This window comes from Psammomys obesus, unplaced genomic scaffold, assembly GCF_907164565.1.
Source record: "Psammomys obesus unplaced genomic scaffold, mPsaObe1.curated_primary_1811, whole genome shotgun sequence".
Taxonomy (NCBI): domain Eukaryota; kingdom Metazoa; phylum Chordata; class Mammalia; order Rodentia; family Muridae; genus Psammomys; species Psammomys obesus.
The window spans coordinates 4572705-4598187 of record NW_026590405.1 but is presented as its reverse complement, the minus strand read 5'-3'; the positions used below and the strand labels follow the sequence as shown (position 1 = coordinate 4598187).

Here is a 25483-nt window from a genome sequence, read left to right as displayed (position 1 = left end):
AACAGTGTTTCTTATTGTTATTTTTCAGTTTTTTCGAGACAGTGCTTCTCTTTGTAGACCTGGCTGGCCTCGAACTCACAGAGATCCACCTGTACTGGGTTTAAAGGCGTGCGCCACCGCGCCAGGCTTGTTATTATCTATTATAAACTTCAAATGAAGTATTTATTCGTGTGTACACACAAACCCGCCACGGGGCGCAAGAGGAAGTCAGAGGCCGATTTGAAGGGTCGGTTTTCTCCAGCCACCACGTAGGTGAAGCGTGAGGATCGAACTCTTGTCGCCAGCGACTTTACTTTTTAAGTCTTCTTTTGGATTCAAACCTCAGTCGGTGGCCCTGGCCGGCCCGGCGCTTTCCACGGTGGGCCTGGGCCGGCGGCGGGCGTTGCGCTCGCCCTCCGGGTCCGCACCTGCGCCCTTCCGGCCGCGCACGCGCGCTGCGCTCCGCCCCGGCGCGTCGCCGGTTCCCGGGCGATTGCTTCTGCCTGGTCCTCAGGTATGGTCGGGGAGAGGCGGCCCGGAGGCGGCAGGAGCCCGGGCCGGAGTTTCGCCGGCTGCTGAGCGCCGTCCCGGTGCCGAGCGGGCCATGGGCGAGCCCGACCCCTTGGTCTCGGGGCAGCTCGCGGCCGGCCGGACGTGGTGCTTGCGGCGCCTGGGGATGGACGGCGAGTGGCTGCAGCTGGAGGCCGGCCGCGAGGTGAGGGCGGGCGGCCTGGCGGGCTGCGGAGGCGGGGAGGCTGGGGAGCGGCGCCAGGCCGCCCGGGCCTACGGGGGAGGCGCCGAGGCGGCGGCGGGGGCCGGCCGTCTCAGGGCCTGGCGGGACCGGGCCGCGAGGCCAGGCGAGGCCGCGGCCTGAGGCCCGGGCTGGGAGGCTTCTGCGCGGGAGCGAGGCCCGAGCCGCCCTAACGGACACGATGGGCCGGAGAGTAGGCACGGTCCTCGTTAGGTCTCGCAGAGCCTTGCGGTGACCCAGCTCAGACGGGGAAACTGAGGCGGAGGCGTCCCCTGCCGACCCCAAGAATGGCGAACCCGCTCCGCGAGCCTGAAGATGGACGCCCGGATGGCCGCGGAGGGCGCCCGGAGTTGATTTTGATGGCGCGTTTAAGGGTAGCTTGCCTACAATCCTCGAACTTTAATGTAAACAGTAAAGTCTTCAATCCCCGAGGAGAATTGGCGCGTGGGGGTGGGCTACGGTTGCATCCCAGAAGAGGGTCAGAGTCGGTCAGCATTCTCAACAGAAACCGTTCACGGTGTTTGATAACGCAGGCTTGCGGGCTGGTGCTGGGGATCGGACCCATGGCCTCATACCTGGAAGGCACGCACTCTGCCAGGTGAGCTGTGTCTTCAGCTCCACGAGTGCAAAATTAAGGACAAAAACAAACAAACAAACAAAAACCCCCACAAAAACAGAGGAAAGGGGAGGCACGGTTGTGAGTAGGGGTTGGGGAGCGGATCCTGGCAGCCTGCTCTGGAAGGGGAACTGAGATCGGGGATGAGCTTGTAGCGCAGAGCCCTTTGCGTTTTGGAAAGTCTGTGCAATACTGAATGGTCATGTATGCAGGCTGGTCTTACGTCAGCCCCTGGCACACAAACTAGAGGTAGCTGAGAGGACGGAATCGTAATTGAGAGTCTGCCTCCAGCTGTAAGGCATTTTCTTAATTAGTGGTTGATGACCGTTGTGGCTGCTGTTAGCCCTGGGTCGGTGGTCCTGGGTTCTATCAGAAAGGCCTGTAAGCGGCACTCCCTGGCCTCTGCCTGGTTCCTGCCGATTGGAGTTCCTGTCCTGCCTTCCTTTGACGATGCACTGTGACAAGGAAGTGTAAGCTGAATAAACCCTTTTCTCCCCAGCTTGCTTTTTGGTGTCTCACTGCAACAGTAGTAATCCCAACAAAGGTATCATGTGAGTTAAAATCATTGAATTGATACGGTTAGATTTTCTGATAAGCAGTATGGTCTCAATTGGGGAGTGAACAAAGGAGTTTGTGGCTTGAATCAGAAGAAAATTTGCACAATGAAGGATCCTGGGAACAAGAACATGCCAAAGTGTGGCTTATCTGGCAATATTCTAGAGCAAGTCCAGCTTTAAATTAATAGGCATAAGAGGGTTATTTTTTACATGAGAGTTTGGTTGGTTGGTTGGTTGGTTTGGTTTGGTTTGGTTTTTTGAGACAGGGTTTCTTTGTGTAGTCTTGAATGTCCTGGGCTCGATTTGTTGATCTGACTGGCCAGGAAATCACAGCGATCCACCTGCCTCTGGCTCCTTGAGCACTGGAATTAAAGGCATGCGCCACCATGCCCTGCTAAGGTTTTTTTGTTTTTGTTTTTGTTTTTTTCATCTGCAGGACTTAATCTGATCCCTGAACATTCACTCGTCTCTCACAACCCTGTAGGAAAACTTAATCAAGTGTTGACTTACTCAGTTCTGTGGAATCTGTTATTCTGGCCAGCTTGCCAGCCCTGGAGTGGCAAGGGCAACAGGGCTGTAAAGCCCTCCTCAACATGTTCTGCACAGTTGTGTGGAACCATATTCATGTGGGGAGAGACCCCTGGAAACCAAGAGAATGCCGAAGACAGTGTGAGGATTGACCTGCCTGGTGACTGCACAGTCAGCTTGTTGGCAGGGTTTGAATCCAAGCCAGCATGAGGTCTGACTGCAGTGGTTTTGGATAATAGTACAGGTGTTAGAATTGTTTGTCTAAGGTTTTGGGAGCTGTGCTGGTGTCATCTAATCATAAAGCTAAGGTAGGTTAGTTCCCTGCTTTTCTAGTTCCCCTCAAAGCTCCAGTGTTGGCAGAGAAAAACCTTTTTTTTTAAGATTCATGTATTTATTTTATGTATATGAGTGCTCTATCTGCAGGTACACCTGCAGGCCAGAAGAAGACAACAATCCCAGTATAGATGGTTGTGAGCCACCGTGTGGTTGCCAGGAATTGAACCCAGGACCTCTGGAAGAACAGACATTGCTCTTAACTGCTGAGCCATCTCTCCAGCCCTGCAGATAAAATGTTAAAACCTGATTGGGTCCTCATATCGCATCAAAGGGAATCCTTTAGTAAACTATGTGTGTGTGGGTGTCTTTAAACTTGCTAACCCAAGCTAGAGAGTTTGGTGCAAGCACAAACGAGTGGAGATTTAGTGCAGAGAAAAGCTACCTTTTGCTTGCTTGTTTTCTTCTCTTGTGTTTGGCTTCCATGACCCTGCCCTAAGTGGGTTGGAGAGGGGAAGGAATGGTCCTACGATGTTTATTAGTTATTTCAAAAACAGAACTTCCTGAGGAGGACAGGGCTGGTAAAGATGGATGAGAACAAGCGGATCTCTAGATCAGTGTCAGCTTGCTAAAGGATTGTAAGTGGAGCAGTTCCCGTGGGGAGTTCTTAGGTCGTCGCTGGTCCTGAAATAGAACCAGTGTGAATTCTAGGACTGGACAGTGAAGGGGAGGGTGACAAAGGAAGTTTTCTTTCTCTGAATTCTAAGTCAGGGACAGTTTCAGAACGAGATGCTCTTCTCCCTTTCAGTACTGTTTCCCCTCAAGTGTCAAATGGAATGTGGGGTACTTCCTCTAAAACAGCTACCAAAGATGGAAGTTGTTGTGAATATGGACAGTAGATAATCCCTAAATTCCAAATCCTCCTCATCATGCTGGTTCTCACACCCGGGCCTCCTCCATTTGAAAAAACAGTGTGTGCAAACGTGTGAGTGTGGTTGCGCACACACATGCTGTGGTGTGTGTGCAGAGGTAAGGGTAACCTGAGGGAGGCCACTCTCTCCTGCAGGTGGGCCAAGACCGGGAGCTCGGGCTTGGTAGCAAGTCCCTTCACCCACTGAGCCATCTTGGTGGCTGGCTCCCAATTTCCAACTTCTGATAGAAAACAAGACTGAAAATACTACCTTCTAGAACCTGGGCTGTCCTACAGGCACGCGCCTCCCCCTCCGCTGTCTCCATGTCCTAAGCACTAGGATTACAAGTGTGTCTCCCCATACATGGTTCTGGCAAGGCCACTGTGTTCCCAGGTGTCTGCTGTGCAGCATGTCAGAAATGCAGTGGCCAGTGAAACTCATACTCTAGGAGGAGTGAGGTAGGTGGAGGGCTGAGTAAGGTACGGTAGGGCTGTGGTAAGTATGTGCTGACATGAAGAAATGTGGGTGGCCAGTTTTAGGGAAGTGAATTAGTGTAGGCACCTGAGGAGGTGAGACTAGAAAGATGTTTACCAGCAGAAGTCCAAGGAAAGAATGTTTTAGGCAGAGAGTACACGGTGAAAAGGCCCTCAGGTAGGCTAGAGCGTGGTGGATCGCTTTAGGTCATGGCGAGTGTTGGAGAAGAGAGGTGATCTGATGTAATGTTTTGTATTATCTCTTCAGCAGCTATGGGAAGAATGACTGAGAGGAGCTGAAAGCACCGAGCTAGGAAGTGTGACCTAAGATGAGTGAAGAGACCTAGAGCAGAAATGACTGCAGCTACTAGAATTATTCACAGTTTCCATGTGGGGATGAAGGACACACAAATCAAAGGTGGCTTCTGTGTTCTAGACTGAGCATTTAACTCAGTGGTTGTGTCCATTACTAAAGTTTATAAGCAATTAATAAGCTGGGCTAGAGCAACATGGTAGTCTTTAAGGATTGTGACGATATGCTTCTGAACGTTTCCAGAGGAGGAAAGAAAGAAGGGCAGGCTTTAGAAAACCACAGACTGTGCACGCCTTTAATCCCAGCACCATCCAGGGCAGCCTGGTCTACATGGTGAGCTCCAGGCCAATGAAGGTGACCCTAGTGAGGCCCTGCCTCAAACAAACAGGAAAAAAGAAAACCATAACCTTGGATATTTCATGCTAAGTCAGTCAAACCATCACGCACAGAAAATAATCAAGAGACTAAGACCCGTGTCTCAGAAGAACAGCATTTCCTTCCCTCACGTGGTTATGATTAGACAGGTGTACCAGGAAGTGTGATAGATGGAGTCTGAGCTTTGTTTCTGCCTTTTCTTGTGGGTGACCTCGGACCTAGGACTCAAGGAATTTAGTTGGTAGAGGATTTACTGGACTCTGCAGAGTGCACACCCCTGTGTACAGGTGCCTGCGGGAAGAGGACATTGAATCGGACTTGGAGTTGTGAGCTTTTAGCCACTGAGCATCTCTCCAGTCCCCATTGTGTTTAATTTGTCTTTTGTATATCTTGACTGAAGATACAACATCAGCTGCCATATCAGTTTTATAGGAGGCTAAAGCTAGAAGGAAAGTTATGTCTAGCTGATGACAGATTAAAGAGTTTATGAAAGTCTAAGGACAGCATGACAGGCTGAACTAACAAGATGGAAACTGACAGAGAGCCCACATTTTGTCAACTATAGAAAAAGACACAGCATAGTAACCTTGGGGAGGGAAGAATCAAGAAATGTAGTCATAGCTGGGCGTGGTAGCACACACCTTTCATACCAGCCTGATCTACAAAGTAAGTCCAAGACAGCCAAGGCTATGCAGAAAAACCCTGTCTCCAAAAACAAGGAGATACAGCCGGGCATGGTGGTGCATGCCGTTAATCTCAGCACTAAGGGAGACAGAGGCAGGAGGATCTTCCTGAGTTCCAGGCCACAAAGTGGTCTACAAAGTGAGTCCAGGACACTCAAGGCTACAGAGAGAAGCACTGTCTCAACCGAAAAAAAAAAAATAATAATATGTATATATATATATAGAGAGAGAGAGAGAGAGAGTCATCTTCAGCGCAAGGATGCCTTGGCAGTGTGCTGGAGCCGTGACAGCCAGTGCTGCACATACGCCAGTAACCATGCTGACCACGGGGAAGGCGATACATCTTGATGTTGTAGAAGAATTTAAATTTGTTTTCCTTAACCTAACAACGATAAACCTGTAACGATAAACCAGGATCCTCTCAGGCTTGTTGAGATGACAAACGCAAACTCAGGCCCTGGGAGTTAAGGTAGAATCCTGGGATTCAGGACAGGAATGGTGACTTGGGAGATACTTCACAGCCATGGGTCAAAGGGGATTGCAGATTCCCTGATGTACCTAGGCAAAACCAGGGCCAGCTGGAGGAATTTACAGAGAAAAAGATGCTTCATTGGCCATTTAAAACTCCAGACCTGTCATCTGTATAAAGGCAGTGCCCCCGGTGAGCTGATGGGGATGTGTGGGGAGAAGCCCCCATCTTACTTTCAGGGTTGTGCTACCTGAGAGTTTGTGTTAGCTTTTTTTAATTTTTAATTACTGTTTTATGTGGATGATTGTTTTGGCTGCATGTATGTCTGGTGCCTGGCTTGGGGGTATGGGTAGAAGAGATAATATTGTACCAAAAGAGGGCGTCAGATTGCCTGCAACTGGACTTCTGATGGTTATGAGCCATCGTGTGGCTTTGGGAAAACAAAGCTGGCCTTCTGGAAGAAACCCAGTTCTCTTAACTACTGAGCTGTCTCTCCTGACCTCCCTGGCTAACTGTTGTTTGTTTGTTGTTGTTTGGTGGTTTGTTTGTAAGTCAGGGTTTCCCTGTGTAGCCCTGTAGACCAGGCTATCCTTGAACTTAGATCCACTGCCTCTGCCTCTGCCTCTGCCTTCCAAGTGCTGGGACTGAAAATGTGCAGCACCATTGCCTGGCTATGTGTGTCGGTCCGTGCTGCCCCCCTCATGCTTAATGTTTAACTGTTCTCTTCTTATCACAACTTCTTGCCTTTTTCTGTGTGATGCTTAGTGTGGCAACTGCGGAGGAGGAAGGCAGCAGATGAACAGTTGAGGTTCCACAGGTGTTTGGTTTCCTAAGACAGGACCCTGTACGCTTCTGGTTGGTAAGATCGTAAAAAGCTCCGTTTAGAGCATAATGACTGATTGTGCCTCTTACATGGCCTCTCTTCCAGGTGACTATAGGACGGGGATTTGGTGTCACATACCAACTGATATCAAAGATATGCCCTCTGATGATTTCTCGAAACCACTGTGTTTTGAAGCAGAATCCTGAGGGACAGTGGACAATTATGGACAACAAGGTACAAGAGTTCACACAAGCTTGATGAGTTCTATTGGGTTTTATGCATTCTTAAAATTTGTATTATTCTTTTAACGTGTGTGTGGGGAGTTATGTGATTGAATGCAGGTGCCCGCAGAAGCTAGCGTTGCCAGATCCCTCTGGAATTGGAGTTGAGGTGGTTGTGTGGGGTTCTGTGTGGGTGCTGGCTGCTGAGCAGTATACATGTGACACTTTTAACCACTGCCCTCTTGCCAGCCTTGTTACATATTTTCTTTATTTTTGGTTTTTAGAAACATGGTTTCTTTGTATAGCCTCGACTGGCTTTGAAGTCAGCCATCTTCCTGCCTCTTCCTCCTCAGTGCTGGGATTAAGGATGTGAGCTGGAATGGGAGTTTTGGTTTCTTTGTAAACACAGTTATGTAAATGTGCATTTGTGTTAATCCCAAGTGTGGGATTTTAATTGGGCAATAGTTTGTCCACACCTGTTAATTGTCCTGTGCAGGGTGTGGCTTTTACCATTGGTAACAGCCTTTCACGTGCAGCACAGAGAGGGGTGTGGTCGACTCTGAGAGTATAAGAGCAAAAAAGAGAGTTTGTGGCATGTGGTGTTGGCCTGTGGCAGTTTGAAGAGTCCACAGACAGACGGTGTGGTGGCTTAGAGCAGACACGGAGAGAAACAAGAGTGCAGCAGCATAAAGACCGCTGGCTGCGTCTGCCATTGACAGAGATTGGTACAGAGCCCTAAAAGAACCCAGTGGCCCTAACCAGCCGGGAAAAGTAAAAGGCCTTCTCTCCCCACTGACCTCTCTCCCACATAGGGTTGGGAGGTGGGAAGTGGGGTTGAGGCCCAAACACCCCAGGTAAAGCAGAGTTCTAAAAGTGAGTGCTACAGAGCTCCACCACTGCCTGGCTAAAATTTCCTTTCTTAACACCCGGCGGTTGTTCAGGTGAAATGTTCAAAAGTGCAGCCGCACCCACCGTTCTCTTTCCAAGGTGCAGCAGTTCTGTGTGCTGCAGGAAGTTAGGTTGTACAAGATTTCTTTATTACTGTATTATTTACGTGTGTGTTACGTGCACATTTGTGTGCAGGTGCTTGCGGCTGGAAGAGAGGTTGGAGTCTCCAGAGCTGGAGTTACAGGCAACTGTGAGATGCTCCATGTGGATGCTGGGACTTGTGCTCTGGGAAAGGAGCAAGCCCTCTGGGCTGCTGAGCCATCTCTTAGTTCCCTTTAAGTAAAATTTGAAGTCACTGGTCTAGCGGGAAATTTACAGAGCCCAGGAACTGGGGAGCACCTAAAGTGCAGCAGCCCAAGCGCCCAGGGCTATAATGGAGGTGGACCATGGAAGGAGACTTGCTTTAACTCAGGGCCCCTGTCATGTAGACCAGGCTCGCCTCAAACTCATTCTACATGGTGATTTCTACCTTTGTTCAATAGAGTCTGTCATCTCAAGCCTGTGAGTGTTGTTATGTGGCTAAGTCTCGCTCCTTGGCTAGTTCTGTCTTCAGCTGTGCAATAACCAGAGCGGCCCTGGCTTCCAGTTGCTGTTTTAGCCTTTATCTGACATACTTAGTTTTTGTTTTATTTTATGTGTATCTGCATGTATGTCTGTGTGCTACATGCATGCATGCCCATGGAAGCCAGAAGAGGGAAACAGTCCCTGGAATTGGAGGTACAGATGGTTGTCAACACCAACCATGTAGGTGCTGGGATCTGAACCTAGGTCCTCTGCCAGAGCAGCCAGTGCTCCTAACCACGGAGCCATTTCCAGCCATGGCTTACTTTTTAAGAATTCTGATGATAGGCCGAGGACATGGCTCAGTAGGTAAAGCTTGAAGACCTTTGGCTCCTCAGAAGCCATGTAAAGCCATGAAGACTCTCTCACATTATCTATAACCTCTGTGTTCCCACAGCAAGATGGGAGGCAGAAACAGGAGAATCCTCAGAACAGAGCTGTGAGACCGTCTTAAATGGGGGTGGGGGGAGGATTAAAAACATTTGATGGTGGTATAATAAAATTAAGGATTTCTGTTCTTCAGAAGACAACATTAAGAAAAAGACAAGTTAGAGTGGAAGTGTTTGCTATGCAATTAACTGATAAAGTGTGCTCACGTGTGTACTTGTGCTCCAGATATTCAAAAACGCAGATAGAGCTCAGTTTCTAAGGTGAACTAAGAAATAGGTACATCACAAAAGAGCGTACCAAATTCCTACTCAGTATTCATAAGAAGTTGTTTAAACTCAGTGCTCAAGGAAGTTCAAATCAAAACCACAAGAGAATACCAGCACCTTGTAAAGTGGCTAGAATAAAAGACACTGCTTGGTCCTGTCTGGGAGTGTAAATTGACACACTAGTTTGAAAATACATAACTTTTTCAGTTGAACATAGATGATGGATGGATAGATAGATAGCTCATGGCAAACTTTTTGTCTCTAGGAAACATTTGTAATGCCTGCTTACAGCAGAAAGTATAAATTATTATCTCTACAATGAATGCTACTGTGCTGAACATGGATAAGTCTTAGGATCATTATATTGAGGGAAAAGGCTCCACAGCAAGTTGCTAACATGTTAATATATGCCTGTAGTTCCAGAACTCGGTGGCTTCCATGCTAACCTGGTCTAGATAGCCAGACTGTCTCAAAGAACAGCTAGCAGGATTGCCAGGCAAGGCATGAGAATCTGACTTAATCTCCATGGAAGCTGGGTGTGGTGGTGCGTGTCTTCAATCCCAGCACTCAGGAGGCAGGGGCAGGCAGCTCTCTGTGAGTTTGAAGCTAGCTTGGTCTACAAAGTGAGTTCCAGGACAACCAGGGCTTTTGCACATAGAAACCCTGTCTTGAAAAACTGAGGGGAGGTGGGAAGCTTTTTGATTTTGTAATTCTGGAGCTGGGGAGCTGGGTAGAAAAGTTCCTGGAGCTCACTGTCCAGTCAGTCTATCCTGGTTGCTGAGCGCTAAGCAGTGAGAGACCCTGCTCATGAGCTCAGAAGGCCTTACTTCAGTTCCCAACACCCACCTCAGGTGCCACACAGCCACCTGTAACTCCACCTCTAGAGATCTTCTGACCTCTGTGGGCACATGTGCACACACATAATTTTTTTAAGGTTTATTTATTTATTATGTATACAATGTTCTCCCTAATGTGTGCCTGCAGACCAGAAGAGGGCACCAGATCTTATTGTAGATGGTTGCTGGGAACTGAACTCAGGACCTTAGGAAGAACAGCCAGTGTGCTCTTAACCTCTGAGCCATCTCTCCAGCCCGCCCCCACATAATTTAAAAAAATAAAATCGTATATAAAATGAGGTAGCTAGATGTGGTGGTGCATACTAATTGTAGCACTGGGGAGGCAGAAGCAGGCAGGTGTTTGTGAATTTCAGGCCTGGTCTACAAAGCAAGTTCCAGGCCAGCCAGAGCGACAAAATGAGACCCTGTCTCAAAAAATTAAACGAAGCCAGGCGGTAGAGGTACACACCTGGGCTACAGAGTGAAGTCCACGACAGCCAGGGCTGCACAGAGTAACCCTGTCTCAAACAAAAAACAAAAGACAAAATAAATAATAAGGCAGAGTGGTGCTGGAGAGATGACTTGGTGGTTCAGAATACTTATCTTGCAGAGGATCCAGGTTCAATTCCAAGCATGTACAAGGTGTCTAACAACTGTCCACCGCTCTGTTCCTAGGGGGTCTGATTCTGTCTTCTGACCTCCATGGGTACCAGGTGTACTCAGACATCGAGTAAGGTGGAGAGCCCCTGAGGAAAATACCTGGTGCTGCTCTTCGGCCTCGTGCACACACCCAACAGCAGAAAAGAGGGGGATTTACATGATGTTTAAAACTAGGTGAAGCTGTCATGTCAGGATACCAGTCCACTTACAAGGGAAGGAGAGACAGTTTAACAGATTGCTAAACTAAAAACTATAGTGTAAATGCAGTTCTTAATCTCAGTTCAGCAGTGAGTTCATTCTCCAGCTGATCCCCAAAGTTAAGTTTGTAAAACTTAACTGCCAGAATCTTGTTAACTCTAAAGCCTGTTGTAGGACTTGTCCTCTCCATTTAGCTAACCCACCTCCACATGGTAGCCATTGCTGTGCCATAGGCTATGCCACAGGATCCCATACTTGTGTCCTTGCATTTTTTCCCCTACAAATAGGTGCTAAAATTCTTATATCTTATTTTGTCTTTGGTATATTTACCTGGTATTTTACTCAGGCTTCTATTGCTGTGAAGAGACACCATGACCATGGCAACACCTATAAAGGGAAACACTTAATTGGGGCAGGCTTACAGTTTCAGGGGTTTAGTCCATCTTGATCTGCAGACAGCAGCAGGAGACTGTAACACTGACTGGGTGAGCTTGAGCTTAGGAGACTCCAAAGCCCGCCCCCACAGTGATGTACTTCCTCCAACAAGGCCACACCTGCTAATGGTGCCACTTCCACAGGCCAAGTGTTCAAACACATGAGCCTATGAGGGCCATTCCTGTTCAGACACTACACCATAAGATGTTGAGCACAGAAGCGAAGTGACCTGTCAGTTGTGCCAGGCACTGTTCTAGGTACATTAAAGTCCCAGTATTGGGGATTGAGCCAGGTCATCGTGTGCTTCTGCCTCAGAGCTCAACCCCCTCCCTATCCATGTTCTTAACAGTGGAATTTCATTAAAACAAGAAGTTAGGAAGCAAAGATTTATGGTACTTGAGTGTCGTGTAGTGTATTTTTCAGTGTGGGATAGATACTTCCTCATTTTGTAGACAAAGCTGAGGCACAGGGTAGTGAAGCTGCTGAAGGCATGCAGCCAGTACCCCCAAGGTGTTGTATTTGCCTGTGAGCTCATGTCCAGAGTTCCATCTCCGTTTGCTACACTGTTAATATGTGCACATGGCTGCTGGTATTACTTGGGTCAGGTCCCACCTACTACAAAGTATTGCTACTGTCTTTTTAGTTTTGTACACTGGAAAGTGCTTTGCTTGCTCAGTGTGTTATGGGGCCACATGCGGAACGTGGGTGACTCCTGGCTGAGCCTGCCTTGTGGTTCACCGTGAGGGGATGCTTCCTTCTATAATAGCATTTTCTCCGTTCTTGAATTATTGCCTGAAGTTTAGGTCAATAGGAGTGATTGAGCTTCAGTGTTCTTTAGTGTGTTGTGTGTGTTTTGGGTAAGGTGATTCTTGCCTGTTAGACAGGCAGTTCTCTGTGGAGGTATGAATGTGAAATATAGGTAGAAAGCCAAAGCACTGTGTGCACAATGCTCCTTCCAAGGATGGTGGTTTATGAACCTTTCGCTTCTACTTGTTCTCAAGGGTTTTCCTTCTGAAAAGGCGGAAGGTTTTGCAGCAGCAAGAGAGAAATTCCATTAAGAGGAGGAAAATCATGAGCTTATTTTGTTTTTCTTTCTTTTTCCCCAGAGTCTGAATGGTGTTTGGCTGAACAGAGAGCGCCTGGCACCATTACAGGTTTATTGCATCCATAAGGGAGACCATATTCAGCTTGGAGTGCCCCTGGAAAATAAGGAGAATGCGGAGTATGAATACGAAGTTGTTGAAGAAGACTGGAAGAGTCTGTCTCTCTGCCTGGCCCCCAAGAATGACCAGACAGTGGGAAAAAATAAAGGCTTGAGAACTAAGAGGAAATTCAGTTTGGATGGATCAGAGAGTCTTGAAGCTGAAGGTCCCTCAGATCTCAAATGCAAAGCAATAACTAAAGTCTCTTGTAAGCCAGTGCAGTTACAGGGAAAAGGTGAAGCAGCCAGTCAGCCCTTGGAATATTTGTGCCCTAAGTTGACTTCTCTTGAGGCAAGTGAAAAGACCACGGAGCCTCACGCTTGCTCTACTCTTCCGAATCTTCCGAAGGCCATCGAACTTTATCCTAAGAAGCAGAAGGCCTCCAGCCTTTCAGCATCCCAGAGCAGCTTAGAACTGTTTAAGGTGACCATGTCTAGGATTCTGAAGCTGAAAACACAGATGCATGAAAAGCAGATAGCTGTTCTGAATGTGAAGAGGCAGACCCGAAAGGGGAGCTCAAAGAAAATCGTGAGGATGGAGAAGGAACTGAAAGATATACAGTCTCAGCTGTACGCAGAGCAGGCTCAGCAGCAGGCAAAACTAGAGCAGCTGGAGAAGACTTTCCAGGAAGAGGAGCATCACCTCCAGGTACCACAGAGTAGTAGCAGAGGTGGGTGGCCTCAGGTGGGCAGGGACTGAATGCTGAGCATAGGAGACAGAACATGAGCAGAAAACTAAGATGGAGTTTTCAGCATACTGATGAGATCAGGGGCCAGTTAGGGAGCCAAGATGAGTAAGGGACTCAGAACTGCCTGGACACAGCTGATCTGTGAAAAGTGAGATGTTTCAGACCCAGGTAAATTCAGGGAGAAGTTGGATGAAAATTAGGATGCCACAAAGCCACGTCAAAACCACGTCACAGCCCAGGGCAGGTGCAGGTCAGCTAGTTGCTCCGTCCTTGTACATGGCAGCTGTGGGCTCTGTGGGCAGCTCTGGGCTGTGCGAGCTGCTCTGGCTAACCTGGGCAGGGGTGGTGGTGGTGGTGCAGAAAATGGTTTTCTTCCTGTCTTCATCAACCAGAATGCCATGGAAAGGCACCCAACGGGCTGGATGATAAGCCACCTTCCTTTACTAGAAGGGAAAAGAAATATGAGTGGCGTGGAGGTTGGACCAAGTGTGTCCTCATCCTCAAATCATTTTCTTAGATGACAAGCTCTTGCCTAAAGCTTCAGGCTGGAGCTGATCCTGTTCCTGCTTAAAATGTCAGTTCCCATGTGGTAGGAACTGTGTCATTCCCACCCCAGTTGTTCAGGTAATGGCGAATGTCAACAATTCCCTATTGTTGTCTTAAAACCAAAAAGGACCAGTCACAGCTGAAGTTCAAAGGTATTTTTATCTTCTTTAGGTCTCTCTGGGCAAAGAACAGCCAGTAGTGGCTTATTTCATACCTTTCATTCTAATCTGTGCTATCTCCTTGAGCTGTTAGGATTAGCCGTGGATTACATGGGCGCCTCGGGCCATGCATCGTGGTATGCATAGCTTCTGCTTCCTTTGCCCAGCCCTGACTGCTTAAGTTAGCAGAGCATGGGAATTTAGTGTATCACAGCTTCAGTCAGCATGGTTCTCTTTAAAGGATGGTGTGTTCAGAAATGAGGTGGTGTCTGTGATTCATAGTCATGGCTACTCTGTGCTAAAGATACAGCTGCAAAGTCTTTCTCTGGGGCAGAGGGTTAAAGACAGACAAGACTGGCTTGGATATCTTCCGGTCATCCGTCATGCCTTGAAAAGATACCAGTTCTTTGTGTTAGCTGTGTCTGTCTCCCTCTGCCCTCAGCCTCGTTAAGGCCCTGCTCATGCTCTATGTTTGGAGTACCCATGTTGCCTGACATTGCAGTTGGAATTCTGTTTGGTATTAAAGTGCTTAATTTTTTTTTTAATCATTAAGTAATTTACCTTGTTGAGACAAGATATGCTCCCCGTTAGCACATTGGAAGAATGATTTTCAGGGTGGTGCATTAAATTATGAACGAGTTGAAATCCCCTACCCTACAGGCAACTCCTGAGGCAGTAAGAACACAGGCTGTGTGGAAGAAGCTGGCCACAGGCGAGTGAGGGCTCAGCTGTGGAGGAGGGCAGCAGAAGCCTGGGCAGGGCGGAGAGTGGCTTCCAGGGGTGGTTGCTGTGAAGGACAAAGCATGGAAGTGCTGTGGGTGCCAGTATGGGGGTTGTATTTGAGTTTAGGTGTTTGTGGTCCAGTTCTTAGGTTTCATCTACTTTAGTATCATGGTGTTGCTAATAAAAGAAGCTTAGCTTGTCACCCTGCTGTTTTTCAGAGCCACTCAGCTAGTGGCTTGAAGCTGACAGTCCTGAGGTTTGCAGTAGCTAAGAAGTAACACTGCTCAAATCCTTAGCTGATAACAATTTGAAGTAAAACGAGGGATTCTGTGCCTTGCTCTCTGCCCCATGTTCCTTGTCATAACTGCTTGTTGCAGGATTTTGTTCTCTTTCCCCCTTGACTGCAGGGAAACCTTCCATTTTGTTTTGGCTTTTCAGGGTTTGGAGAAAGAGCAAGGAGAAGAGGACCTGAAGCAACAGCTGGTCCAGGCTCTGCAGGAGGTAACTTAATCTCCCGCTTCCAGAGGCTGTGGTAGTTGTGAGTGGGGAGCAGCCAGGCATCACGTGGCCACTAGCTGCCTCTGCCTTTTAGCCCACTGCTGTGTTATCTCCAGTCTGCAGAAAGACCAGGTGCTAGATGCTCACACCATCAGGCTGGAGATGTGGAGCCTCACAGATGCACACCAGCTCTCAGCTGGAGACTGACGTCTTCATCAAGCAGAAGCCGCCCTGGTGATGCTGGAACAGCCTGTAGAAGTTCAGAACTCTCTCTGGAATAGGGACTCTACTTCCAGAATAGCAAGGGCAGCAGAGGGGAGATGTTAGTTAAGCCTTTGTACCTCACCATCCCCACACTGTGGCATTCAAATATCTGGTCAAGTATTTTAGGTCAGTTTGAGAATGAACAGTCCAAAGCAAAACCATCCGTTTTGCAAAATAGTGCAGCTTTCAGCATCAGGTCACATAAAAGACTACCTGTAATTCACATTGTTGAACCAGGGCTGCTTTTACCTGGCTGTCTTTTATGGGCTTTTTATAGCTTTAAAGCTTGCTTCAGCTTAATGCAGTGGCACACACCTTTAATCCCAGCACTCTGGAGGCAGAGGCAGGTGGATCTCTGTGAGTTCCAGGCCAGCCTGGTCTACAAAGCAAGTCCAGGACAGCCAAGGCTACAGAGAAACACTATCTCAAAAATAAATAAATAAATAAATAATGAAAAGAGATTTTTTTTTTTTAAATTTTTTATTTTTTTAATTGTGAGCGTGGATCTCATGTGCTGCAGTGTGTGTGAAGGAGTTTTTGGGGTTGGTTCCTTCCTCCTGTGGATTCCAGGAATCAAACTCAGGTCATCAGGCTTGCACCACAAATGCCTTTACTTGCTGGGCCACTTCTTCCCCCTGTGCTGTGAATCCTCCATCCTGAATGAAGGAAGGCTGTTTCTGAAATTGTCATCTGTGGTCCCTAAAACAAAGTCACTGACCAGCAGGAGGAAGTAGAGGGCTGTGACTAACAAGAGGGTTGTTACGCAGCCATCCTGATGGCTTTCCTGCCGTTCCTGCAGCATCGGGCTCTAATGGAAGAACTAAGTCGAAGCAAGAAGGACTTTGAGAAAATCATTCAAGCCAAGAACAAAGAATTGGAGCAGACCAAGGTACTGGACAGAGGATAGAGACTTAGTAGTTAGTGCATGGTTGCTGTGGTGAATAAAGATGGCTACTTGTTACCTCAGGGAGATGATCTGCCAAGTCATCTGTCCTGTAGATACTCACCTGTGAGACAGCACCTATTTCCTTCCTTGTGGAAAAGCTAAACGCTGGGAAGGAGTTCTGACTTCTGTCTGTGGGGATTCTCTTTTGGGGGGTCTCCCCATGAACTCTTAAATTACAAGTTGCACACACAAATGCCTCCCAAGGCCAGAGCAGTAAAAAGTGAGCGAAGAGGCCTGAGCGTAGGGTACCAGAGGAGCGTGAGGGCCGTGCTGCTTCCTAACTCCTCAGAAGGCAGCTCTTCTCTCCTCAGTCAGTAGCCACCCAGAAATGCAAGTTCAGTCTGGTCAGATCCAATTTTTTTCACAGTAGGCAGAAATCCAGATCTTTAAATGAAATGCCCCAATTTTCAAATATTGTCAGCAAGTTTTTCTTTAAGCTTGTATAGTCATAAAGTGCATATTCATGAGGAATCGTGATGTTTTAATCTATGTGCACCTTCGGGCCCGTGGGTCAGTTTCTAACCTCGTGACTGTGTCAGACTACATCTCGCCCTATCCCAGGCTCGGAGCTGGAGTTGAGAGCAAGGAGATGTTCTTCCCAGCAGATCTGAGGTCCCGGTCCTGTATTTAAATCAGTGCCTTTTTTAGGATGGTGGTGCAGGGTATGGACCAGGGCTTTAGGCATTCTGGGCGAGCTCCCTGTCACAGAGCTACAACCTCTAAGTACACTGCGTTGTCTTCTGGGCCAGGGTTTTATTGTGTGGCCATAGCTGGCCAGTCATCTGCCGCTACCTAGCAGATGCTAGGATTGCTGTCACACACCACCCCCGCCTAGCTCCAGCTTTTTTCCCCGTCTCTCTCTCTTTCTGAAGCAGGATCTCATAGTCCAGGCTGGCCTCAAACAAACTTACTATGTAGCCAAAAATGACCTTGAGCTCATTTTCTCTCAATGTTTGTTTTAATTTTATTTTCCATATGCATGTATTTTGCCTGTGTGTGCTGAAGAGGCCAGAAGATGATGTTGAATACCCTGTAGCTAGCATGACAGACAGTTGTAAGCTTCCTTGTGGGTTCTAAGAATCGAACTTGGGCCCTCTGGAAGAGCAACCAGTGCTGTTAACCACACCTCTCCAGCCCAGCTCCACCTCTACTTTAAACTTTTTTTCTGGGGAGGGAGGTGTTGAGACAAGGTTTCCCTATGTGTAGCTCCGGTTCCCCTGTACTTTAAGCTCTTAATCCTCCTGTTTCCAACTCTAAGTTGCCATCACTTTGCTTTTCAACATATTTTAAAACCCAGGAACTTAAAATTTTTCACAGTTGGCTGACGTTTAAGAACACTTGTTTTTTCAGAGGACTCGGGTCCAAGTCCCGGCACCCCATTTGGTGGTTTAGTCATCTGTGACACTAGTGCTTTCTCTACTGTGGCTGGGCATGGTGCTCAGGGTGGGCTTGTGGTGTGGCCTTTGAAGCAGGTAGTGGATGCCATTGGCAGTGTGGTCACTGGGTATTCAGTGGCCAGAGTGAATAGATTTCAGGGATTTGGGGGTCCTCCAGTTTTGGGGGCTGGGGATGCAACCCCTCTACCAGCGTACATACGTGGTGCACAGTCTTGTGTATAGACAAAACACCCACATACATAAAATAAAAATAGATCTAAAAAGAAGACAAAATGAATCAACTACTTAGATATATTTTGAGTATGTTTTCCTCCCTGTCTTGTGCTGCTGTTGCTTCCTGTGTGGAGGATGACGACATAAATAACTTCAAAGGAGCATGGCTAGGATCCTTCCTAAAAATAAGTCCACATGCTTTTGGAAAGCATAGGAACAGACGCAGGAGGTGGCAGGCATCGGAGAGTTTAGTGCCTCTGAGGAAAATAGGTATTATCCTTGTCATCAGACAGCTGCTAACAACTGTATATCTTGTCCTGTGAATTTTTAGTTGGGGGGAAAGTTTTTATTACTCAGGTTGCAGCTTGCTGTTCCCGCCCTGCCCCTTCAGCCTCTACCTTGGCTGTTTTCGGGGAAAGGAACAAAAACTACATAGTGCAAATAACGAGAAAGTGGGGTTTTAGTTCATCCAGGCTGCTGTAGTTAAAATACCGTAAACTGGGTAGCTAATAAACAATGGAAATTTATTTTTCAAAGTTTTGCAGGCTGGGAAGTCCTGAAAGGTGCTGGTAGATGATTTAATTCACAGATGGTACTTTTCACCTCTCCTGCAGCCTTTGTTGTAGGCGACAACTCATCCTGTCCTGCCCATCCTCCCAGCAACCTAAGGGCTTCACCCCTAATGCTGTCACACTGCAGGTTAGCTGTCAGCAGACGGATTAGCGCTCTGTGTTAGGTGGCAGCTCTTGGGAAAGGGCCACCCCCGGGGAGAGTTTGATTCTCTGCTAGTTGTGCTGCAGGACGTTATACTGGATCCTGCTCCCCTCAGCTAACCTTGCTCTGGTCCTGTCCAGCATTCTGCCTGGTGTACCCAGGTGACAGGTGGAGTTGTGTCTTTGCAGGAAGAAAAGGACAAAGTCCAAGCGCAGAAGGAGGAGGTTCTCAACCACATGAATGATGTGCTGGAGAACGAGCTCCAGTGCATCATCTGCTCGGAGTACTTCATCGAGGTGAGCATGGGCATCCCCGCCCCGCGCTGCGCCTGCCTCACAGACTCTGGAGGCAGCACCCTCCCCACCTCATGCAGTCTTCACTGCATTTCCTTCTTCATGTTCGCATAGTACGGCTACCATTTCAACTGCAGTGAAAGCCTTTCAGGGCCACATAGCATTGGAATTCTCACCTGTGTCCTTTCTCTACTGTGGCTGGGCATGGCGCTCAGGGTGGGCTTGTGGTGTGGCCTTTGAAGCAGGCAGTGGATGCCATTGGCAGTGTGGTCACTGGGTATTCAGTGGCCAGAGTGAATAGATTTCAGGGCTTTGGGGGTCCTCAGCCGGGTGGTAATGCACGCCTTTAATCCCAGCACTAGGGAGGCACAGGCAAGAGATGTCTGTGATTTCAAGGCCAGCTTTCTCTACAGATAGAGTTCTAGGACAGTCAAGACTACACAGAGAAACCCTGTCTCAAAAAAAAAAAAAAAATTTTTTTTTTTTTTTTTAAAGCACTGCCTGCTAGGCTGCCATTTGTTAGTCATAGTATTGCACCAGCTCTTTTAGTTTTCATTAATTCCTATCATTGAAGCAGTTCATTTTATACTAAAAGTGTTAAACTCATGCAGTCACATGGCAGGGATTTCAAGTACCTTTGGAAAGGAAAATGCATGTCAGAAGAGAGATTCCTGTTTAGGTGCTCCCTAGGGAGGTGGGTGTGTCAGCCTTGTGAGGGCACTTGGAGGTCAGTGTCTTTGCCAGTGCACTCACTCTGGCTACGGGTCCCTGTTTTCTGCATGCTTCGTAGTCAGATGATTCTCTGCTCAGAACCGTGGAAGCCAGCAGAGGAAGACAGTAGAGATAGATGGTACCTAGAGCACCTTTGTGAGATGTGACTGGAAAACTGTCTTTTTGACCTTGGAGATTTGCTTCTACTCTGTTTTGAGAAAGTAAGAGTGTATTTTTATGTTCCTTTCTGCATTGTAGGCTGTCACCCTGAATTGCGCCCACAGTTTCTGCTCCTTCTGTATCAGCGAATGGATGAAACGGAAAGTAGAGTGTCCCATTTGTCGAAAGGACATTGAGTCCACGACCCACTCCCTGGTTCTGGACAATTGCATTAACAAGATGGTGGACAGTCTAAGCTCCGAAGTGAGAGAACGAAGATGTATCCTTATTAGGGAGCGAAAAGGTGAGTGGGTCTGAGAAGAACTCCTTAACAAAAATGTCATCATGTCTGAACCACGGCAGGTCTTTTTAGGGGTGAAGTTGGGGAATAGTTTAGTAAATGATTTTTGAGTTAAGGACAGGCAGGAGAAATGAGAGTGTAGAGGGGGTTCAGCTAACCACATAGGAAAGGACTGAATTAGAGTTAGCCTCCGTTGTATGAGCATCCAAGAGGAGGGAAGCTTAAGTGTGTATGCCCTGCTCCGAGGAGGGCAGTAAAAGCAAGCTGTGACGAGAAAACAGTCAGATGGTTTGCCATATGGACCACCAGATGGTGCTGTTGCCGAAGGCAGCTTGGTTCTGCCACTGAGTTATAAATAGGATGTGTGCGAGTGAGATTGGCAACTTGGAGAATACCTGGGGACACAAATAGACAAGCTCTGTGAGAGCCATGCTCAGGCCCGGGGTGCAGCTCAGTGGCACTTGCCTAGGATGCACAGGCCCAGGGTTTAGACCCCAGGACTATCTCCCCCTTCTCACACACGCACACGCACGCACACACGCACCCATACATGCACCCATACACGCACATACACGCAGTTAAGTGTAAGGAACTGTGAGTTAGCCCTTCTGTCTTTGGGTTTTGGTGGGTTTAATAACACATTTCCTAGTCGTGGCTTTAGATGAGAACATTGGGGAGTGGGTGGCAAGTGTCCCTGAACTGTCCCTTTGTAGTGAAAGTCTGTTCATTTAAGTCACTGGTTCTCAACCTTCCTAATGTTCTGACCCTTTAATACAGTTTCTCACGTTGTGGTGAGCCCAACCATAAAATTATTTTGTTACTATCTCATAACTCTAATTTTGCTACTGTTAGGAATCGTAGTGTAAATATCTGTTTTCTGACGGTCTTTTGGGGTTGCGGCACAGGTTGGGAAGCACTGAGTTAAGTGACCGTGCCATTCTTGGGGCTTGATGTTAAGGCTGCAGAGAGCCACTCCTTGATACTGTTGCAGCAGGCGACTCCAAGAGCAGAACAAGGAAGCTACTGGGCAGGAAGTTTCAGTTATTGCGTAGAGACCCATTGCAAAAGGCACAGTGGGTTTGGCTGCCATGTTGTCACTACCATCTTGGGACTGGAAATGAACCAGGAGCTGCAGTCCATAATGGTGTCACCTGACCATAGTGTGTGTGGCTCAGCTGTATTCCTAAGTTCAGAGATGCTGGGTAGCCTTAAAGGCCAAGTTCTCTTAACAGGAATTGGGTGTTCTGTTGGTTGCTTTCTTCTCTCCAACTATTTCAAGTAGGGACAGGAATCTGTTGCTAATTTATATGCAGCCATGGTGTGAAACTGGGCAGGGAGAGTGCTCGTCACAACTGGGTGGCCTGGGTGCTGAGCAGGAAGTGTGCCTTAGCCAGTTACTGTCCCGGGATATGATCGGAACCTTGGAAGGGAGTGTGTGTGGCTCTCCTGGTACATGCTGGAGTATTCTGTGCCCAGTTTAGAGCCTCCACAGATTTTGCCTTGGTTCTGGCAGAACCCCCATTGCCCTTCATTTCTGCCTTGTCATTCCCAGAAACATTACAGGATGGGCCCAGACGCATCATCCGGTGCTTGCCTGCTGGAGGGACAGGAAGGCAAGGAGACCGAGCTCCACAGCAGGGTTCCGTGCAGCTTCAGAGCAAGGACCGCTCAAGCTGCTCTGGGCAGGTGGAGATGACAGAGGATCCTGTAGAGGAAGTGATATTTGGGCCAAGCCTTTTGGCTTCCTGTAAGCTTGTTTTCTAAAAGAGGTCAAGGCACATGACTTGCCAAACAACCAAGACTAGGAGGGACCTGCTGGCGGGTGAGAAGGCTTGCTTTTGTCGGCCTGGGAACCAGATTGGCTCAGGATCAGGTCTGACCTTTGATCTGGAATGTGTTGTCCATGTTGGGGTGAGGTGCCTCTGAGAGTTTACTTTCCCAGCACATGCCTCTGTTCTCATCAGTCCAGTCACAGCTGATGACTGTAGAAGAGCCTATCACCTGTCTCCTCTTACCTAGAGTCACTTGTATGGACTACATAGCCAATCCCGCTCCCCTTCTCTGCAGAGGCTAAATGGCCTATCCCTGGGCCTCTCTGGAACAGTAGCGACTGTAAAGGAAGCAGCTCCCTGTGGCATACACATCTCTGAGATTTTCTCTAGACAAGACTTGATCTAGGGAAAGATGCGCCAGAGCCATCAGCTTTGCTGGGTCTTAAAGAGAATTCCAAATGAAATGCCAGCTTCTCAATGTTCTGCTGACATTTAAAAGCTGCGTTGTTCCTTAGTGCATGGGAATTTTTAAAAAGATCTTAGGATCTGAGGCTGGAGAGATGGTTCAGTGATCAAGAGCACTTCTGCTCTCCCAGAGGACCTGTGTTCAATTCCCAGCTCCCACATGGGGGCTCACAGCTGTCTGTAACTGCAGTTCCAAAGGGATCTGACACCTTTGGCTGCCTTGGGTACCAGGTATGCATATGTTCTGTATACATATGTGTAGACAAAACACCCATACATACATAAAGCAGGAAACAAAAGGAATAAAAAACAAACATAGGCGCTGGGAACTAGCAAGCATTTGGTTGTTTCCCATGCAGATATCCCAACTCTCCGAGAACAGTGCCTTCCTCAGCCTCCCTGCCTGTTGGGTGTCTCCAAGTTTGAAATATCATTGGGACAGACTCTGAAGCCTGAGGAGAAGAGTTGGTATTAGGAAGCATGCCTTGCAGCTGGGGTAGATAACATACATTCAAAGTCAGGCATTTGCACCAGGGCTCATATGGCTGTGAAACAGTGACACAGGCACCTTCTGAGGGAAAAGATTTGAAATTCCCCATGGGAAGCTGGTAAGGGGAGGGATGTTCAACTATGTTTACCCTTGGATTTCCCCAGCAGTTACTCTTTTTTTTTTTTTCCTCCTGGTTTCATGGTGGTTGTAGGGTGAGTTTGAGAGTCTTAACAGCCTCGAACTCGTAGCTGTCCTCCCCTTGAACCTCCCAAGTGTTGGGCTCTTAGGCTTAGGCCACTGTGCCCAGCTCTCCTGGAGTTTCTGAAATGAAAGAAGCAGGAGACATACTGGATGGTAGGAGTCCTTACCTAGCATGGGAGGGGGACAGTATACAAAACCAAAAGATCTGGAGGTAAAAATTGTGTGTGTGTTTGTGTGTGTATTTCTCAACTTTGGCTTCTTCAGATTGCGTTCTCCCTAGTGCCACCAAGCCCAGTTATAAGCTTTTTATTTTTAAAAATGTATGCTTTGCAAAATTATTACAGGATGAAAATTAATAGATACTACTTTCTTCATTACTGCTCCCCCCTTTTTTAAATTCTTTCTGAGCTAACTCAGTTTTTTACTGCTTTCCCTTTGACCCTTCCCCCCTTTTTCCTTTGTCTTTTTTTTTAGTTTACCTCCTGAGGGTGCCCCCCTCCCTGCTCTCCTCCCAGTTCTCCCCGCCACTCTTCCCCCTTCCTTCTTCCTCTCTTCCTTTCCCCCCAGAAAAAGAGAAACCCTCCCCCCAGATTCACCTCCCCCAGCACATCGGGTCATATCAGGACTGCTCCTATATTCAGCCCCTGAGGCCAGGCAAGACAGCACTGCCAGGGGGCAGTGACCCAGAAGCAGGCACTATCCAGTCCATGTTAGAAACAACACTCCCTCCACCCACCAGGCGCCCCGTATGAAGACCAAGCTGCCTGTGGGTTACATGTGTGCGGGGGTCCAGACCATGCATGCACCTTAGTTGATGTCTCAGTCTCTGAAAGGCCCCATGTGCCTGCGTTAGTTGTCTCTGTTGGTCTTCTGGAGAGGTTCCTGTCCCCTCCAGGAACAAAGAGAGGAGAGGTGGAAGGACCTTTGCCTTTTGTTCTTTTTCTCATCATCAAAATAAGAGATTTCATCTGTTTAATTTGTTTCCCTTTTTATTGTTAATCGATAACTCAGGATACAATTGAAATGACAAGAAGGGCGGAGAGATGGTAAAGTGCTTACAAGCATGAGGAACCAAGTTTGATTCCCAGAGCCACTTAAAAGACTGGACCTGCTGGCACTTAAAATCCCTGCTTTGGGGTAGTGGCAACAATCATGTCCTTGAGGCTGGCTGGGAGCTTCCTCAGTGGGCCTCGGGGCATAGTGAAAGATCGTCTCAAAGAACTATAGGTGCATAGCTGAGGAAGAACACCCAAGGTTGACTGGCCTCCACACTCACGTGCAGACATTTGTGCTCCCTGTATGCACACACACCCATGGGAGTGCGTGCATGCAGGGCCGTGACGGTGCCGTCACAGGGACTGTTGGAGACAGGACTGTCCTTTTGGTGGTGGTCAGTTCTGGGGCTGAGTGGACTGTATGAACTAGTGACTAGTGACTCAGGAAGTCCCTCACACTTCTTCCGAGTCTGTAGTCCTTGTGATTGCAGAGGCTCCCTTCCGCTCACAGGTACAGGTGTTCTCCGACTTAGTGGTCTGTAGTGAGATGTCTCTGCCATGTCACCAGAAGCCACCATCTGTTTGTAAGCACAGGAAAGCCTCCCCGGGTGACAACCGTCTTCCCAAGTGCTGGCAATTGTACCACAAAGACAGTTGCGTTTGGGAGAACCATGTTGTGTTTAAGCAGAGGGCCCTGGGATGCCCTGGACGCCCTGCCCACCTCACGTTTAAATACAGTGCATGCTCTAGTACTAGAGAGTCGGTGGCTCTGAGCCTTTCATGTCTAGGTGAAGACTTGCTTGCTAGCCCAGGTGGGATCCTCTTGCTGATGGAGGCTGTTTGGGTAATACCATCAGCCCACAGCCCAGCTTCCACCAGGACCAAGCTTCAGACAGTGACATGAGCAGCTTTACGGTCTCCCTTTACTCTGGTGGTTGTGGAGAACAGGCGAAGATGGCAGTGATGGAAGGGGGATGAGAGAGGACGAAACACAGGCTCCTCCTTCACTTACTCATTTGTCTTTCCTCCAAAGCAGAGACTGTCATGAAGGTCATGCTCCAAGGACATATGAGAGACTAGAGGGGATGGCAGCTTGGAGTGGTGTGGAGGGCTTTCTGGATCCCTCAGGCTGCTCTGGACATCGGCTAAGAAGCCATGGCTGCGGAGACCAAGTTAGGAAGCCAGTATCACTGGCCGTCAGTCGTGCTGGCCCTGCTGACACCGTCTGAAGCTCCACTGGGGCTCCTGCTCTGGCTGTTTCACTAAGTGCTAAATGACTTGAGTTCTGTTGTTCCTTAATTTGTTGATTGTTTTGGATACCTCATGCACCCCTGTTGAACCTTGCCTTGGACAGTGTGCTATCTCCGGTGGCTACCTTGAAGGTGGCCTGCATTTTGAGAGTCTGGTTTTCCTTTTTATGAAAACAAGATGTCATTTTTTTTTTTTTTTGGAAATAAAACATAAAACCTGCCAGTTGCTCA

At 48.1% G+C, this 25483-nt stretch overlaps 1 protein-coding gene across 7 annotated transcripts; it reads left to right on the top strand.

Annotated features, from left to right (window-relative positions):
• The first annotated feature begins 440 nt into the window (after positions 1–440).
• On the top strand, positions 441–25483 carry Rnf8 (ring finger protein 8). 7 transcript variants are annotated; one of them, XM_055607002.1, is made up of 10 exons: positions 628–694; positions 2340–2739; positions 4360–4506; positions 6857–6985; positions 12373–13116; positions 15022–15084; positions 16145–16234; positions 18804–18911; positions 19878–20082; positions 21632–25029. In XM_055607002.1, the coding sequence occupies exons 4-10, from the start codon at positions 6917–6919 to the stop codon at positions 21841–21843; spliced, it is 1491 nt and encodes a 496-aa protein (XP_055462977.1). In that variant the 5' UTR covers positions 628–694; positions 2340–2739; positions 4360–4506; positions 6857–6916; the 3' UTR covers positions 21844–25029. The 7 variants fall into 7 exon arrangements, with proteins under 7 accessions (XP_055462981.1, XP_055462975.1, XP_055462974.1 ...); XM_055607005.1 differs by lacking the exon at positions 2340–2739 and having other exon boundaries at positions 643–694; positions 4357–4506; XM_055607004.1 differs by lacking the exon at positions 2340–2739 and having other exon boundaries at positions 648–694.

What these genes read in the sequence shown, in the direction of transcription:
- Rnf8 (XM_055607006.1), top strand. Translation starts at nt 584, where the DNA reads ATGGGCGAGCCCGACCCCTTGGTCTCGGGGCAGCTCGCGGCCGGCCGG. An exon ending in GGACAATTATGGACAACAAG is followed by an intron (nt 6,986 to 12,372) that starts GTACAAGAGTTC and finishes CTTTTTCCCCAG; the next exon opens with AGTCTGAATGGTGTTTGGCT. An exon ending in AAGAATTGGAGCAGACCAAG is followed by an intron (nt 16,235 to 18,803) that starts GTACTGGACAGA and finishes GTGTCTTTGCAG; the next exon opens with GAAGAAAAGGACAAAGTCCA.